Source organism: Dreissena polymorpha, chromosome 14, assembly GCF_020536995.1.
Source record: "Dreissena polymorpha isolate Duluth1 chromosome 14, UMN_Dpol_1.0, whole genome shotgun sequence".
NCBI classification, from domain to species: Eukaryota; Metazoa; Mollusca; class Bivalvia; order Myida; family Dreissenidae; genus Dreissena; species Dreissena polymorpha.
This window is the reverse complement of record NC_068368.1, coordinates 33441254-33460556: the sequence shown is the minus strand read 5'-3', so window position 1 is coordinate 33460556 and position 19303 is coordinate 33441254. Positions and strand designations below refer to the sequence as shown.

The 19303-nt window shown below is 35.5% G+C and overlaps 2 protein-coding genes across 2 annotated transcripts in view; both read right to left on the bottom strand.

Moving 5' to 3' along the window:
- Window positions 1–9197, bottom strand: part of LOC127858244 (putative inhibitor of apoptosis) — a 169910-nt gene extending 160713 nt beyond the window's left edge. Inside the window, exons 1-5 of the mRNA XM_052395234.1 lie at window positions 9038–9197; window positions 6027–6583; window positions 4805–4941; window positions 4180–4249; window positions 3636–3747 (exon numbers count right to left, since the gene is read on the bottom strand). Coding sequence (XP_052251194.1) covers window positions 3636–3747; window positions 4180–4249; window positions 4805–4941; window positions 6027–6583; window positions 9038–9075 — 914 coding nt within the window. The 5' untranslated portion in view covers window positions 9076–9197. The remainder of the gene's footprint in view (window positions 1–3635; window positions 3748–4179; window positions 4250–4804; window positions 4942–6026; window positions 6584–9037) is intronic.
- Window positions 1–10264, bottom strand: part of LOC127858243 (putative inhibitor of apoptosis) — a 248756-nt gene extending 238492 nt beyond the window's left edge. Inside the window, exon 1 of the mRNA XM_052395233.1 lies at window positions 10254–10264. The gene's annotated coding sequence lies outside the window, so the exon portion shown is untranslated. The remainder of the gene's footprint in view (window positions 1–10253) is intronic.
- Between the last annotated feature and the right edge of the window lie 9039 nt (window positions 10265–19303).

The following is a 19303-nucleotide window of genomic DNA, read 5'->3' as shown; positions in this document are numbered from 1 at the left end:
TCCCGGCGAGGCCAGTAATAACAAAAGAAAAATTCGATATTCACATGTAGTTTTTTTTTTTTTTATAAAACCAAATGTGCGTATGCTAAATCTAATAATAGTCGACAGCAAAGAAAATAAACAGAATTCGTGGAGCCTAAAACCAATTGAAACCTCTTCATTTCTTATCATTATGAATAAACAAATATAACAAAATATTAAAACATAATGTGTGAGTTGTTGTAGATTTTTGTTGCCGGTTTAACCAGTGAGCGACCGGTTAAACTTCAATTCCGACAGAGTGACGCCGGTTTCACCACTTGAATACGGTCTCAGTTTGTTAAGGCCGGTGTATTTTGTAGCCTGTTGGACGTTTTTCCAATCAATGTTGTTTCCGATCGTGTGTATCTTAATCTACAAGGTTAAAAATAAAGTATGTTTTGCCATTTATATTGTATTAATATGTGATGTTTGAGGTCAGTTTTGACCATGACCAGCAAAGCTACAAGTCAATATATCACTAAACATTGTTGGAAACATAACGCCGAACACTTTCGAAAGTTTACCATTTATATAATTCCATTCGCTGTAATTCAAAATATTAACAACTTCAAAAAAACACGTCGGTCTTGTCGGCATATTGTTGTACTGTGTTGTTGTTACGTGTGAAAACATAGGGCAGAATATATAAAGCTTTTTGTTCAATGGTATTTGTTTTTATATTTATTTTATTGTAATAAGACGCCCAGATATATATTTGGTACAGTAGTATATTAATATTATATTTTTTAAAGTAGACTTATGTCTTGACACTATGTTAGAAATGTCATGTTTTATCCGTACTCCACAACAATTTCAGAAAATGCATATGATGGTACATCATCATTACGGGTTTCGTCAAAGTAAGTACCAGCTTCACTCGATCTGGCTTAACATTTTTGAAGCGGTAGTCGTTCTCAAATGTATTACGATCTTTGGGAAATCCATCACTTTTATGAAAATCAACATAGTGAAACACTTGGCTTTGTGCACGTTTTGTGTCTCACATACATCAAAATTATATGATATACTAAATATGAATAACAATTAAGATCGTATTTGTAAACTGAATGAGCAACATTGTTCTGCTCTTATTTTTATTGGTTGATATTGGTATGATCTAACAATTTTAAAAAATTAACACGATGCCTTTCATTGGTTATCTCAAACCAAAAATGTATTAACTTTTCTCTACAAATACTTACAGTTTGATTTAACAATCTTGTATAGCAAAATATAATATTATATCCGTTTACCACATTTATCTACATATATAATATGTTGACAATTTCGTGTACAACTTTAAAAATACAATGATCGAAAATTGTAGCATTTGTTCTCAGCTTAAGCTTGTTTCGCATTTCTTTCATTTTGTTATTATACATATATATAATTGCGTACGCTCCGCCCGTTTATACTTTGAACAAGATGCCTGCTTCTGACGATTCTTACTGATCAAATGGCATTTAGTTTAAACCTTTTTATTTTAGCTCGATTGCATCGAGCATATATCAACGCTCTTGAGTCCGTTTCCTAGGCCTAGAAACAGTACTTGGTGTCTTTGGGGGAGATCTAAAGAACGCTCCCATGATGGGGATCGAACCCGTGACCTCCCGGTCGCTAGGCGGACACCATATGCATTACACCACGGCGACCTTGAAAATGGCATTTTAACACCCGAAATTAAATGTTTCTTAATTATACACACAGCACGACATTTGCTGGTTCCGAAAATAAGTAAATTGAAATCCCCGTCGTTAATGATCTATGATAATCATCCTATTACAATGTTCTACTTGTTTACTTTATTGTTTGTTTATGTGTTGTCCGTAGCTCTAACCTGAATACTGGAGACGAGGAACGTAAGGGCTATAAGACACCAAATACATCGTTTGTTCAAAAGACGGCAGGAAATAAATTCAGCCATGATTCTGTTGGTAGCAAAACAGTTCAAATCGTGACTGAAAATAAAGTTTATCATATGGTGGGATTTGGCCAACCACGATTCCGTTTTTATCACGGACTTGCTGTACAAGAACGGCCAAACTCTTGGTGGCACACGGAAGATGGACGACGCTTGTGTGGTCCCAGATTCCATTAGCTGAACAAGTATCCAGTAAACAACAAAGTGCTGCATTATATCAATAAACGTACCAAACAATGGTTTCATGTGAGTATCGGTTGTATATATGAGTGCAGTAATATTGATAATGAAATTTAGCTATCATATAAAAATTCTAACTTTATTTGTATAACTTGTTTTATGAAACAAAACATTACAATGCAACATTTGCTTATATTCTAATGATGATCATCAAAATGACAATAGTTTATGGGATGTCTTCAACTGTCTTACTTTATGATTCGTAAAGTTATTATTTTAATTGACCTAAATAATATAGTTAAGTTATTAATTTTCATTGCACATTCAAATCCAATCCGAGGATAGCAAGTTTAAGAATATATTTTGTTAAACTTATGCGAAATAATACTTATCACAGTGAGATAAAAACTTTTTAATGAACATGTATTATAAAACAAAACTCAAATACCATTGTTAAGCAACTTACAACTAAAATTATTAATCAAACACGAGTTTTGTGCAAGGTTCAAACAAGTCTTTAGTAAATAGAACTGGTCATAATACTTAATGGTAGTTATATTCGAATATAACTGTGTATAAATTCCGCCCTCAAAACATATACAATTTTAACATTTAAATGCACAATAGCAAACGCACACGCACACAATAGGAATTTAAAAAAAGAATAAATAGTTAGTGCCAATAAATTGTTTATATTTGAGTGATAATGAATTACTGATTTTCAAAGGAAAAAAGAGTTTATAACAAATAGTGTTATGTTTTTAGCGACTAATGATATAAGAAAAGCAAAAAAAAAACCAATCCCTCTAGATATATGCGGGCATATTTTCTGCGGAAAAAGTGTCATTTGTTGTTAATGAAAATGCAATCTACTGTTGGATAATGCATGCATACAGTTCTGGCTTGTGAGCGTCCATAACGAGCCTTGAAACGTCCTCGAATCGTCGACAAGGTAATGATCCGCAGTGCTCCAGCTAGGATTTGAAAAGGGCTAGGGCTATTTTGTTAAAAAGGCACACTAAATGCGCAGAATATTGTCAAAAGGGCACTTTCGAGCGCGCGGTCATATCTGGAATGCTCCCTGTTGTTGTTTTATTTTTTTGTTATTAATAATTGTTAGAATATATTATTTCCATTATGATTAAACCACGCAAATAAAATGTGCACTATGAGCAATTAATTAAATACAATGAAATAAGATATTTTTAAATTATAATATGTCTTAATGGGAGGGGCAGGGCGGGGACACGGAAGGGTAGGGCGCCCTTTCATTTAGGCCTTGCTGGAAATCATACCTCGTGTTGTCGTAACTGCCCGCAAAGCTCTGACATTGGGCAATGTACAGCTATATGTAGCAAAGATCAACGTTATGGCTTAACAATACACATCGTATAATGTATATGGATGCGTTTAAGCTCTAAATGTCCGCACGGTGCCTTTAATGCTTTGATTACAAATTCTGCAAATTCGTTGCTCCTTCCCACAGGCTTCACACGAAATCAGGTGACCACAGGGTAAGAAAACCAGTGAAACCTCCTTACGGTCACAGAACGTGCACTTTGTGATGCTGCGTAATTCTGCGTTCTCTCTCAATAAGTCTTGTCTTGTTTTCGGAACATTAGACTCTGAAATAAGATTTGTAATATAAGCAACACGTCATGTATCATCAATATCTGTGCATGGCCTGCGTAAACTGATGTTACCAAACAAAGCTTGCCATGTTACTAGATATTGAATGAGCACTTATAAATGATAAGGTAGATGCTTACATTTTTTATCAGTTTGCGCATTACAATTTAATAAGTATTTCTACTTACGTTTGCAAATAAATGTAATTCACAGCAGCATTATGTATGCTTAAATTGTCGCCGCGTTATGAATATATTTGTGCAGATAAATTCAAAATGAAAGTAAAGAATCGTTCATTTGATCACATTATTCATCCTTTCTATTCCTAAGGGTATCACAAGAAACGAAAACGAACCTAAATTGAAATGTGAGGTCGGTCAACACCATAGCACGTTTCAATCTAAATAAAAGAATGCAAAGTTTCTTACCTGATGAACAATTATTAGCATTACTAGAAGACGAAGTGTTGCCCAATTGATTGGTTGAACTGTTTGCCGTCTATTAAAAAATAATAAAGAGATATTTCAGTAACACAGTTGTTCAACCTTACATATCTACAGATGCATACTTTCTAGTAACCTAGTAAAGCAAACAATGAAACTCTAGAAACTCTAAGTCATTGACAAATTGAACGTCAAATTAATATTTATAAATCAATTACATTTTAAGAACCGGTATTATTTATTCACGATTGCACTTCTACTCAAAAGTAAACAAACCGTTGACTCTCTTTATAAAATAAATCTTCGATGAATAGTATAATTAGAATGGTTCTGTTGTTATTTGTAAACTTTAACACGGTATCAACCATAACAAATAAAGACGTCTTATTCAAAATGATTTATTACGGGTACAAACAAGCAAAAAAAAAGACACAAAAAGCATTGATACCCCGAATATGCGTTCTCAGTAAATATATGTGTTGAAACTTAGTCGAATCGTATGCCGAGTTCTACGAACTGTTGAAAATGTGTGTTGATTGGTCAATTAACAGTGTTGTGTTAATGTTTGTTTTAATACTTTCATTTGTTAAAATGTATTGTTAATACTTACATTAGATGAATATTTTACTGCTAACTGGATCAGATTTACAAACTCTTGCCCTTTCATCGTCAACAAGTATTCACACTTCGAAGAAAATCGCGCATGCTCCACCCATGGGTCATCTTCCGGGCTCCAATGGCGTAAGCCTAGAAACCAAACACATATTGAACAACTTGTGTTGTTTCCGGCTATTCATAGACTTCACGTCCATATTTCTTAAAAGCATGCTATAACCGTATAATATTTAAGTTACTAATATAAACTACCAAACAAGTCTAATACACAATATTGCAACACTTTTTTATAGATTTAAAAGTCAGATAAACATACTTTAACTTTAATGTGTTAACATGTTTTTTATAGTAAAACAACTTGATTAGGGACTTCTGCTTTAATGTCCCTGTTATTGAAGCAATCAGCCTCATGCTTACTATTTCTACATTCCCACGAATATATTCCGACGAATATTTCATCCGTTTTGCAAATATATGTATGCAATTTATCTATACTGAAATACTATGAAAATGCATAATATAATATAATAACTCGTATTGATCTGGTCCTTTATAGTAAAGATTATATTCATCAAGTTTATATTTTCACTCATCATGCATTACGGTTTGAATTGATTTTCTATGGTTCATTGGTTCAACGTATATTCCACGGGCTGTGGTGTGCATAACGAAACCTAATACATGAGAGATTAGCCGATACCTGTTAGCAAAGCGACATTCAATATGTTGCCCTTGGATACAAATCGTATTCACCAAGTTTATGTTTACAACTATAACAATATATATATATATATATATATATATATATATATATATATATATATATATATATATATATATATATATATATAAACAAGACTATTACCAAGCAATATATGTCCCCTACCGGCTCCACCATTGTCAGAAATTTCCACCATTGTCAGATTTTTTTTGATTTTTTTTATTTATTTGTTGCCATAGTAACCAGAATTTTTAACGTAGGAACCAAATGAAATGACATGCATAATGTCCATATTGCCATCTATCCATTTTTAAGTTTCATGAAAACATATCAAGAACTTTTAAAGTTAGCGCAGGATCCAGAAAAGTGTGACAGACAGACTCACAGACAGACGCACAGAGCGCAAACCACAAGTCCCCTCCGGTGAAACCGGTTGGGGACAATAAACTAAACTAAAAAAATGTTAATCTCTTTTAAACTGTATGGCTTTGCATACCAATTCCGCAATGGTAGCATCTGGTAGCGTCTTCGCCTCCATTTCGGACCAAGTAGAATCCAGCCACGCTGAGAAGTTGTGTGGAAACTGCAAGAACCACGGTTCCAAAAGATTTTAATCTTTGGGGAACCGTCGAAAAATTCGGGTACTTGGGCGTTGATGGTCCGCTTGAATTTGTTTGCGTTAAAGTGGATGCATTATTGACGTCCTGAGAGTTAGAAACATTGGTTTGGGGTCTTGGTACCAACTGTTGTGTTTGCTGCCAGGGCCGTTGCTGGGGTGTTGATTGTCCAAAACTAATATTTGTAGCATCACTTTCAAGATCGTTTGAGGACAGGTCAGAAGTATTCGGAGGCGTTATTGTCGATGCTTGCATAATAGGCCCACACAAGTTTGTATCACAATCGTCAGACGGATGAACCGCTTCGGTAAAGTGCCTGTGTACAACTTGGGGAAGTTCACCAGGCGCAACCATCACGCCACTTTGATGTCCATTTAATCTCGATTTTCCAGAGAAGCCGTCGATTTCATGCTCGCGATGGCAAAATGTCGCCATTCTTCAGAGAAAGACATAAGAACAAGTTAATTAAAGCCACACAACTTATTTGGCATCGTAAATTTAAGTATAAATAAGAAACATGGTTTATCTATGCCAATTTGAAGAATATATCTGGTGGTTACAAGGTAGAAATCCGTCTTTTTTGCGCTTTAAAACTTAAAAAATAATCGCGTTTGTCGAAATGGACGTATACGTATAGAAATCCTACTTTCGGTTTTAAAAGCGGTACCGTTTGAAAAATAATAAATTACTTGCTAACTAGGCTACAGATTTGATTTTATCTATGTCAATTAGTAGAATATATCTGGTGGTTACAAGGTAGAAACCCGTCTTTTTTGCGCTTTAAAACTTAAAAATAATCGCGTTTGTCGAAATGGACGTATACGTATAGAAATCCTACTTTCGGTTTTAAAAGCGGTACCATCTGAAAAATAATAATAACTTGCTAACAAGGCTATAGATTTAATGACAATTTTACACACTTTCAAATTGCATCTATATGTATTGATTATCATGTATTTCATTTCCAGGTCAGAGGCTTTTAACAAATAATGCAAATGTGGAATGTTTACGTTATGACAGATGGAATATCAAGTAATATAGTATAACGTAATAAAGAGTTACATAAATTATAATTTAACATTTAAGCGCTAGTTAAAAGAAAAAAAGTAAATCATATGATTAACCAATTTGTTCCATTGTCATGGAATTTATCGGTAAATAAAAGTTATTTCATATGTGTATAATCTTTCATTGCAGGGGTTTTTATCTGATTTTGGGGAAAGGGCCTGGCCTTTTTTGAGGGGAAAAAATCGTGCAAAATGCCGGATTTTGGGGGAAAAAATCACGCGAAACGCCGGATTTTGGGGAAAATAAGGAAAGTCTTAAATAATCAATTCAACATATTTTGCTGTTTTTAAAACAAAATCAAGGCAACAGATAATTTAATTATGCAATATGTTATATTTTCTACACTGGATCAGGTTAACTTATGTATTTAAAGTTTTAAAAAAAAAAAATTTTTTTTTTAGGGGGAAAAAATGAAGTCTGGGGGAAAATTTACCTGCTGAGGGGAAAAAAATCTGAGGGGAAAGGGCCGATTTTCGGCGGGTCCCAAAGAAGGAAAAAAAGCCCTGCATTGCATCAAAAAAATCGGAACTTCTAAAATCAAGTTCAGTTAGGATGACGTGTTTCTGTGTTGGTCAATGTAGATGAAAGTGTTTTGCAAAAAAAAATTTGTCTGTGATCGATTCATCTAGAATTCAGAGTTTGGGTGATTCGTTTACATAATCCACGATTTAATTTTATTTTAAATTCATATTTAAACATACGCAAAACACTTCAGGACATAATAGCATAATAGAGGGTGCGTAATAACAATCATAATAAAACAAGGGCTGTTTGTAAAACATGCATACCCCCCTATATGGGCTATAAGTTGTAGTAGCAGCCATTGTGTGAATACGTTTTTTGTCACTGTGAACGGTGGTGGTGGTGGTGGTGGTGATGTGGTGGTGGTGGTGGTGGTGGTGGTGTGATGTGGTGGTGGTGGTGGTGGTGGTGGTGGTGGTGGTGGTGGTGGTGGTGGTGGTGGTGGTGGTGGTGGTGGTGGTGGTGGTGGTGGTGGTGGTGGTGGTGGAGTAGTAGAAGTAGTAGTAGTAGTAGTAGTAGTAGTAGTAGTAGTAGTAGTAGTAGTAGTAGTAGTAGTAGTAATAATAATAGTAGTAGTAGTTAGTAGTTAGTAGTAGTAGTAGTAGTAGTAGTAGTAGTAGTAATAATAGTAGTTAGTAGTCGTAGTGGTAGTAGTAGTAGTAGTAGTAGTAGTAGTAGTAGTAGTAGTAGTAGTAGTAGCAGTAGCAGTAGCAGTAGCATAGCAGCAGCATTACAATACCAATACTTAAGAATGATCAAATGGGAAAAGGTAACCTAGCACTGGCAGTCAATATGGGGCTCATTTACAGGTCAGATTTGGAATCTCTGCTGTAAAATGAGATTTTAAATGAAGTAAAGGGAGGCAAATGCTGTAATAAAAAGAACATGCATAAACGGTAGTTGTTTCCCTTGTTTGAACCATGCTCGATCCTTAAAATGCCTATTTCCAGTAACTGTGACCTTCACCTGTGACCTTGACCTTTGACCTAGTGACCTCAAAATCAATAGGGGTCATCTGCGAGTCATGATCAATGTAACTATGAAGTTTCATGATCCTAGCCCCAAGCGTTCTTGAGTTATCATCCGGAAACCACCTGGTGGACGGACCGACCGACCGACCGACCTACCGACCGACCGACCGACACGAGCAAAGCAATATACCCCCTCTTCTTCGAAGGGGGGGCATAAAAGTATGCGCATTTGTAAAATTACGTCAACTTGTGTTTATTTAGTACACTTACCTTAGTGTATGTTTAATTCTGACAATACCGTCGTTAGTTGATATTAAAAATTTACTTACAACCGTGTGATATTATTCCAGCAAACCAATTCGATCATTAATACATTAATACGGTTTCAAATTGAAACTTGTTTTAAATAAATATCATATGGTGCGCATATTCTGAATCAGGCTTTGGAAAATAAGTCAGGGAAACCAGAGTGAGACAATCCTTTACAATATAAGGTTGCCTAAAGTACGCATTTAATCATCGGGCTTACAGGGGTATACTTTAGTTAATTAAATGCAGATAATGAAAATGTCGATTGACGGCATCCGTATCTCAATTAATATCACAAAGGAGATACAATGAGCTGATATCACGTCATATCTATCTATATTATATCTGAATTTAGGCTAAAATCCTTTTGTTGATAATCGTCACCGATTTGTTTTGTCATTGCGAAATGCACGGTCTACCCACCGATCGTAAATGATACTTCATGTACCGGTAACTTATTCATCAAATAGTTGTATGAAACCAAAACCAACTGAACTTCCCAGGGGTAAAAGTATCATTTTCCTCAATCGTCGAAGTAGATAGAAGTTTTCCTTTAAAATCAATGAATCATATCCAATGACCCTGCCAATGACAGTCGACAAGGAAGATATGTGCGTCATACTATCAAATCAGTACTATGCCTATACGATCACGAGAAAGAAGCGTGAATATTTACCGCTCGACTGACCGAATATGCTATGCGGGTTTACAAAATGTACGTACGCTTGGGATTGGGATCTACAAAGTTGTTCATTCATAAACATTTCATTATGCTACTATAAAGGATTAAATCGACTCAAGTGTATCTGAGAAAAGCTGTTAACAAAGCTGTAAACAACGTTAATAATATGTATTAAAGAACGCCTGTCGATAACTTTCTTAGTATCTATAAATAGCATGTGTAGTTAGCACAAGCTTTGACATATAAACTTAAAGAAAACTCAAATTGTAAGGTAGGCCCAATATGTTGCTGTTTTTTTTCTAAGAAGATTCTCAATGAAGTTCATTAACGACATTGTGTTCATTAACGACATTGTGTACATCATTAGCAAGCTAGAAACAGCTGTTGAAAGCCGTATATTGTTGAATACGAACGTGTAAATGAATACGTTTGTTTATTTATTTAATCAATGTACCAATACATATAGACTTTAAAAGGTAAACATCAAACTATTAACGGCAAATGTATTGTTTATTTATTTGTTCAATGTGAAAAATACAATTAAAAGTACTTACATTTATTTACGTCCTGTAATGAGAACGATGTTTTGTAGCAATACCAAGCAACGGGTGCAACCTTTGATAGCGGAAGAATGTTAGTATGGGAAACCAGCTTGGTATCCCAACATCGCTATAAATAGCCTATTTTTGTGATGATGGAATACCATAACCGGTCTTACTGACATGTGAACTAACGCGAAAGGAATTGTGGGTAGCGCTTCTTTTTACGCCGTGCTTCTGATAATCGCTATCAGTCTTAATAGAGATTCAAAATCACATTTAAAAATATTTACTCAGTAAATAACATTTCTTTAAAAAACATTCCGTTTTAAACACACAATAAAAAACGATTTTTCTTTCATTATTTACATTTTCATTCCTACGCAGAACTACTTTGGCGGAAGCATAATTCCCCAAACCAGGACAATGTGATGCTTTCTTAGTATAGAGGTGACCATAACGTAGTGACGTCACCATCTATGTATAGAATGGATGGAATACACTTCCATGATGACTGTCGGAAAACCATGACAGAACGAAAGTTGTTTGATTCAATTTTACTTAATCATCTCTTTCGTGGAACTCAATACTAGAGTTGCGACACCTTAAGGGTTTCGCGGGATGGAATAAGTGGGGACTAAAAAATGTGGGTACGACAATTTTAGGTAATAAAAGTGTGGGTACGAAAATGTTGGGTACGATACAAAATGTGGGTACTAACATTTTGGTTACGAAAAAAATGTGGGTACGAAAATTTTGGGTACGAAAAAATTATGCCAAAAAATAATTTGGGTACGAAACAAAAATTTTGGCAAGAAAAATATGGTTTCGAACAAAAAAATGTGGATACGAAAATTTACGGTACAAAAAGTTTATGCCAAAAATAATTTGGTTACAAAAAAAACCATTAGGAACGAAAATTGTGGGTAAGAAAACAAGAGGGGGTATACCGGTGTGGTAATTTATTAGACAATGTTTAAAAAAAAAAGTGGGGGGGGGGGTTGAGGTTGGGGGGGAGGGATTCTGGTAGGGGCGTTGGGTATTGTTTGGGTGGAATCCATTGTGGTATTCAGGTCAGTGTTGTTTTGTCAAAGTAATAATAAAATGTGATCATAAATAAAGAAGTTATGGCAATTTAAGCAAAAGGTTCAAATTTCTAAGTGTAATAGGGGCCATAATTATGTCAAAATGCTTGATACAGTGGTCTGCTCTTGTTTATAGGTTGGGGTCATGTTGGTAAACAAGTATGCAACATATAAAAGCAATATGTCAAAGGATATAGGAAATATTTGGGTTAGTACGCAAACTTTAACATAGATTTATCAATAATATGCATATTTTATGCATAAAAGGGGCAATAATTATGACAAAATGCTTGATAGAGTTGTCTACTCTTGTTTATAGGTTGGGGTGATGTTGGTAAACAAGTATGCAAAATATAAAAGCAATATGTCAAGGGACAATGAAAATAAATGGGGTAGTACGACAACTTTAACATTTGCTGCATATTTTAAGTGGAAAAGGGGCCATAATTATGACAACATGATTTATAGAGTTTTCTGCTCTTGTTTATAGGTTGGGGTCATGTTGGTAAACAAGTATGCAAAATATAAAAAGCAATATGCCAAGGGACTATATATATTTCATATATAATAGTCGAGCTAAAAATGTGGGTACGAAAATTTTATTTCCATCAAGGCTATTGTCAAGCAATATGTTCCCCACCAGCTCCACCATTGTCAGAAATTCCACCATTTTCATAATTATTTTTGTTGCCATAGCAACCAGAATTTTTGACATAGGAACAAAATGAAATGACGTGCATAATGTCCATATTGCCATCTATCAATGTTGCAAGTTTCATGTAAAAATATTAAAAACTTTTAGAGTTATCGCAGGATCCAGAAAACCACCATTTTCAGCAGTATTTCTAGTCTATTTGTTGCCATAGCAACCAGAATTTTTGACGTAGGAACAAATGAAATGAAGTGCATAATGTCCATAACGCCATCTACCCATGTTTCAAGTTTCATGAAAAAATATGAAGAACTTTTAAAGTTATCACAGGATCCAGAAAAGTGTGACAGACAGACTGACTAAAACAATGGGTACCAAAAAAATGGGTACGAACAATTAGGGTACAATATTTTTTAATTTGAAAAGTATACCAGGGTACCCACAAGTATCATTTTAAATTGGTGTACGATGTACTTCAAAGTACCCGGGTCATGGGGGGACCTTGACCAATTCAGCTTCATTAACCAAACAAGAGGACCATGAGCTCAAAGGCGTTCTACTGAGACCCTAAGGAACTAAACTATTATCACAAACAAGAGCTGTCAAAAGACAGCACGCTCGACTAATCGAGTGCTTGACGGTATAAGGTAAGCCATCATTGGGAAATAGTTCATATTCAATAAGGTCAATATAGTAATATTCTAAGTGGAAGATGACCATAATTGAAACATATTGATCACTTATGTTTTAAAGAAGTTGCACTTTATAGACAATTCTGAGTTCAGGTATATTTTCTACAATCTATTGAACATTGTAAAGACATAAAACAAACTAATAAGATTTTATTTCAAGTTTGATAGCAATAGCTTGGGTGGGATGGTTGGACGGTCCTTCAAATATAAAATAAATAAAAAATACTTTTGTGTTTTTTTTAACAATGTTTCAAAAAAAAAATTGGGGTGGAGGTGGGTGGAAAGGGGTATAATGTGGGTGCGTGGTCATTTATTAGATGATCTTTCAAAAATAAGAAAAAAAAGGGAAAAAAATATTTAAAAATTGGGGGGGATTCTGGGGTGGGGCGTGGAAAGATGGTTTGGGTTGAGTCCATTGTGGTATGTCAGGTAAGTGTTGTTTTGTCAAAGTATGAATCAAATCTGATCATAAATAAAGAAGTTATGGGAATTTAAGCAAAATTTATTTATTTGACTTTGAGAGTCAAGGTCATTACAATGGCAATGTCAAATTCAACTTGCAAGAAACAGTGCCCTCATGAGTAAGCAAGTATTTGAAGTTTGAAAGCAATAGCCTTGATACTTTAGAAGTAAAGTGGATCTAACCACAAAATTTAACAAAATATTCAAAGTTACTACGACAAAAAAGGGCCATAATTCCATTAAAATGCCAACCAGAGTTATGCAACTTGCCCTGTTAAGTCCCCTTACAATAGCAAGCGATTTTATCAAGTCTGAAAGCAATAGCTATGATTCTTTAGGCGTTAAATGGACCAACCCTTACGAAAATTTAGGCCCTGCGGCAACTATTAGCGGCTAAGTTGCCGCAATGTTGCGGCTCAGTTGCCGCTACTAGTTGCCGCTTTGTAGCCGCTCAGTAGTATTTCGTATGCAAATGAGTTTTCTGGCTACTAGTTGCGACTCGGTTGTCGCTACTAGTTCTGGCTATGTTGCCGCTGGTAGGTCTGACTCTGCTGTGGCTACTAGTTGCGGCTCAGTTGCCCCTACTAGTTGTGGCTATGTTCTTCGAACGGGGGCATAATAATTAACAATTTGCATGATATATACACTTAAAAGCAGATGCACAATTCCTCACAATTTTCCCTTGGGGTTATTTAGGTATAGACCTAACCATTGTATTCTACCAAGTACTGACTGATGATTGCAATCCTTGACAGCCACAATTTGCAAAGCAATGCATTTTCTGCTAAGAGAACATTTTTTTATTTGCTCTAGTTAACAACAACAAATTTCATTCATTTTAATTTAACACATTTTATTAAAGAAAAACATTCTTATACAGAGATGAACATTTAAACATTTTCAAAATATTGATAAATTTGCTCAATTAAGTGATCTATATATTGAGAGACCCCAAACAATTAGAACAATGTTAGAAGTAGACCATCTAAAGAGCAACAATCCAAGTGGATTGTGGTTCATTTGTTCATTTCACAAAATATTTTGATTGTAACAGTTATTGAGTCCTTTTTGTGGTATGAACAATCAAATTTAATATTTCAATAGTGCAGGTTTTTATTTCCAAAACCATGCTTTTTCATTATTATACACTAATCGAAACTGTATTTATCACCACAACTTACTTAAAATGACTTTAACTCTTCCCCAGTAACTTCTTATTGTTTGTCAGATTCTTTTGCCATTTTGAATTTTTGTTTGATGACATCATCAGTAATATCATGACATCATACACAGTATGATGTCATTCTACAATTATGGCTACCTTCTGGATCACAAGTGCCATTCTATTGACAAAGAAAATGTTCTGGCTACCTTCTGGCTACTAAGAGCCACTAGTGGCTACTATAAGCCTTTTGTGTTTTCATGTTTAATATTAAAGTATTGGTTGTGGCTACATGTACCATCTGGCAGTGATTTTTTTTGCTTTTTTGTTACAGCCTGTTTCATTTACATTGGGAAAATTAGCGTGATAAACCATGAAATTGGGAAAAATAGAGCGATAAACCATGAAATTGGGAAGCAATATAAATATGAGTATAAGAACAGAATTAAAATTGCTCAGTTCATGTTTGACAGCATTTTTATATTATAAAGTGTTGCTTTAATGTCGTCTTACAATGAATACAAGTTAGTTAATATGCTTCCACATGCATATTAAACTTGCAATAATCTATAAATTCTTAAATATACAATTTAATCATAACCTCTTTAAGAGTATGAATTTAATTCAGCATTTTTTTAAAGTAAATATCATATAATGGTGAAAACATTTGCAAATATTAAAAAACACCCTTTAGTGTTCTTGCTGTGTAAATGATGTATAATTAAATAGTTTAAATAATATTAATATATTTCATTTGTTTACCTATCAATATCTTGCACTTGACAACCTCAGTTATATGCTATTTTAGCAAATTGTACAGTTTAACAAACATAATAAAGCAGAATATGCCTATGAATCTGAATATACACAGATCCAATAACATATCAATCAAATCATGTTTGTCTCTTTTCCTTTTCCAACGCTACTCTGTCTCATCTTAAATGCTTCAACTTTTTGAATAGACTAACTTCAATTTCCCAACACACACATTCACTGTGAAGATTTCTAATAAATATTTGTTGTTGTTTTTTTTATCTCAAACGTCGTATTTTGCGTTAAATGACACACGCATGAAATTATTCCCTAATAACCATATGATATCCGTAATTAATTTGAATGCTATTTATCATTTTCGCTGCTCATTGCAAATTTCTCGTCTGCTTGCCGCCATCTGTTCTGTTCTGTTCTGTGTTCTTCTTGAGCCCGCTTTGTAGAGGAACCAAACAATCGTAGACAGTAGACAGTGAATAATCCTCCACCGAATATAAACACTCTATATTACACGTTCACACTATTCACTCCTTAAAGCACACACTTAAGAAATAGTAAACTCCACTTCGGTTCCTGACTCCCTATGGCATTATAGTGACCAGTCAGGCAGCCACAAACTATATATGGACCGAAGCCGTAGGCTGAGGTCAAAATACAGTTTGTGGCTGCCTGGCTGGTCACTATAATGCCATTGGGACCGAAGTGGAGTTTACTATTTCTTATATTACATCGAAGAGTTTCCCCTTTACCATTATACAGTGTTGTACGATTGATTATGGTTTAAAAGAGATAAACTGAGAATTTCGCAGGAATATGGACGTCATTTCGTTAAAAAATGACGTCATTTTACAGTAAAGAAGTGCACATTTAGTGGTGTGTAACTCCAAACGGTCCATTATACAAAAAATAGTGACCGGTCCATATACTATTAGGCTCATCTATCGCATTTTACAGACTGAAACCGGTCATATAGATCAAAGACCTATCTATAGGTCTTTTTATAGATATAGAAGGACCAATATCTATGAGGTGTAATATCTTTCACTAGAATATAACAGTCTATCCACTAATCGCGAATATATGCGACTTAGAACTGTACGCGCGATTTTTAATAAGTTGTTAAAATATTAAATGAGATAAAAATAAAAATAAAACATTAAGTGAAAGTTCATTTATGGAAGGTCGGAGAGTGCTTCTGTACATACATTAGAATTGTATTGCATTGAATAAAAATACACAATAAACACTATTGCCAGTTTAATTAAGAATAATGCCCTTCTTTAGTTTTTGTGTGTTTAGTACGGGGTGGTCGCTGGCTTGCATTGGTCACTAAGAGCAACTGACGTGTCCTGTCCAGACCGTACAACAACCATCCACAATGCTTCTCACACTCGTGAAATTCTGTAGACAAATGGGTTTTCAGGAAAGTCTTTTAAGTTGGCCAACTGTTGATGAGTATGTAGAGCTGTTCGTCAACGGGTAAAGTATTAAAGGAAGTCTCTGTTATCGCCTCCCACTGACGTTCTATGTCTCTCATAATTGACTGTCTAACACTATGTAGTGCACTACACTTGAGCACAAAATATGGTCTGCGGTTTCATTTTCTTCACCACACATCTGACATGTTGGGTTAATATCATACTGGTTATAGTTCTTTCGTTTTGTTTGGAGCATGTAAGTCCCTGTGAGTAACCGTACCTTTGTTTTTAACCGTTCTTACTCTCTGGCCGTATATTCCAATGAGAGCAAAGGGAGAATCTTACCAGGCACGTACTTATCTTGTCTCAAGAAAAACAATGTGGAATATAAGGGTGTTAAACTGTCTATTTGATCACTCCAGTAGCTATGAACCGCCCTGAGTACACGTGTCTTCCATTTTCCCTTCGTGGGTGTGTTGTCAGCTGAGTCAGCAACAGTCCCCAAATCGTACTTCCATATTATATGCTGCACTTGTATGAACCAGGATGAGCTGTCAACTGATTTAAAGCTAATCTGACGTACAAGTAGCGCCCACTCAATACTGTTTTTATCTTGCGAGCATATAGTATGTAAGAAAGTCAGTGCCTGTATGTGAATTTGTGCCTCAATCGGTAAAAGTCCGGATAGAAGATATACTGCCGCATTGGCTGTGTTGTCTGGAAGTCTAAGAATTTCTTTAACAAACTTTCTTTGGAATGCTTCGAGACAGTTTATAATGCGTTCAGGAGGTAATAACAGTTCCAATCCATATAAAAGCACGGGAAGAACATAAGATTTGTTAAGATGAATAATGGACAGTACATTTAGTCCCGCTCGCCCTTTGTAACCACTACCGAATATACTATATGCTTTTCTTCTTGCTTTTTTTAAATCTTCATCCACGTTAGCTTTTTGGTTGTTCAGCATAGAGTCAGTTCGTATAATACCGAGATGTATAGCTCTTTGCACTGATGGGATTTCGTCATTGTTCATGAAGAGGAGAGTAGACACGCCCTTTTTAAGTTGGTGACTAACATGGATATGCACGCTCTTGGTAGGTTAAAATAGGTATCGCTCCATATTGGCGAATTCTGCTGAAATGTTTAACAGTTCCTGAGCTTCATTGACCGTCTCGGCACATAAGCATATATCGTCCGCACAAGCACTGAACGAACATTGGACGTCACCGATAGTGGATCCCACCCTGGCTTCTTGTAGGCGATCAAGCAGCGGGTTAATGTAGACCTTGTAAAGGTCGGTGCTCAGTACTCCTCCCTGTCTAACGCCCTGCTGAACACTGAACTCAGCCGAGACGCGCCCTTTCCACTTAACTGCACTAGTGGAATCCCTATGGAAGCTATCGATTAGGGACCAATGTTTGTCGGATACTCCAATGTGACCCAGTCGTCGCATAAGGTGTTTGTGGTCTACCACATCAAACGCAGATCTTGCATCCAGAAAGATCAAATGCATTTCGGATCTATTGTCATGACATTCACGATACAGTTTTTCTGCTATAAAAGCTGAATTTAGCGGTGAAGAGTTCTTAGTAAAGCCCCGTTGGAATATATTCTGGCTGCTCTTTATGTTTGGTGCTATCCTATCACGCAGTATTGCTTCAATGACCTTGCCAATCACCGGTAGAATTGTTATGCCCCTATATTTCCCTGAAACATAGGGTTCACCTTTGTTTTTGAAAATGGGAGTCACCACACCTCTCTTCAAAGCCGCAGGAAACAGTCCACTAGCAAATACATGGGATACAACCTTTAAAAAATACTCAAAGGTGCTGTCTTCACAGTTTGATATATGTTCGACTGACATGTTGTAAACATCTGGCGCTTTACCAGTATTCATACTTTTAACTGCTTTTTCGAGTTCAATTTTAGTTACAGGTTGGACGTATTGATTGCGGTTCATATCCACAGTCAGTTCGTATTCAAGATTAACGATTTCATCATATACATTGTCGAAAAAGTCATTGACAGCCTGTTGCCCAAGACCTTCAAAATGATCATGAAAACCACATAAAATTTTATCTTCTTGGTACCGTTGGTTACCTACATATAAATCAGTAATAAACCTGCCCTGCTTGTTACGTTGGCTATTCACTAGCTTATGAAATGTTCTAGAGTCATATTTCCTGCTTTCAATTATCTTCTGTTTTAGTTCATAGTCTTTTTTCGCAATTGCCTGCCTAACGCTGGACCATTTTGGTGTTAGCTTGTCTAGGTTTGCTACCCGCTGAGCCACGTGATTAAGTGGGCGGAGCGGTCATAGATAAGGCGTCATGTCAATTGTAACTACGGATTATAGGGAGTGGAGCCATGTACATGTATCATACTGTGCATGCATCGTGTTTTAAACATACACCTGCCGTTCAACGCTTCATGCTTACATTCACAAATGAGAACTAACAGATTAAGAACGTTAGCGCACGTTTTATTTATAATTCAATTAATTACTGTAATATCACGACGTAAAGAAGTCCTATTAGTTAATAGCTTTTAAAACAAGGGCTGTTTGTAAAACATGCATGCCCCCCATATGGGCTGTCCGTTGTACTGGCAGCCATTGTGTGAATACGACTTTTGTCACTGTGACCTTGACCTTTGACCTAGTGACCTGAAAATCAATAGGGGTCATCTGCAAGTCACGATCAATGTACCTATGAAGTGTCATGATCCTAGGCAAAAGCGTTCTTGAGTTATCATCCGAAAATCATTTTACTATTTCGGGTCACCGTGACCTTGACCTTTGACCTAGTGACCTGAAAATCAATA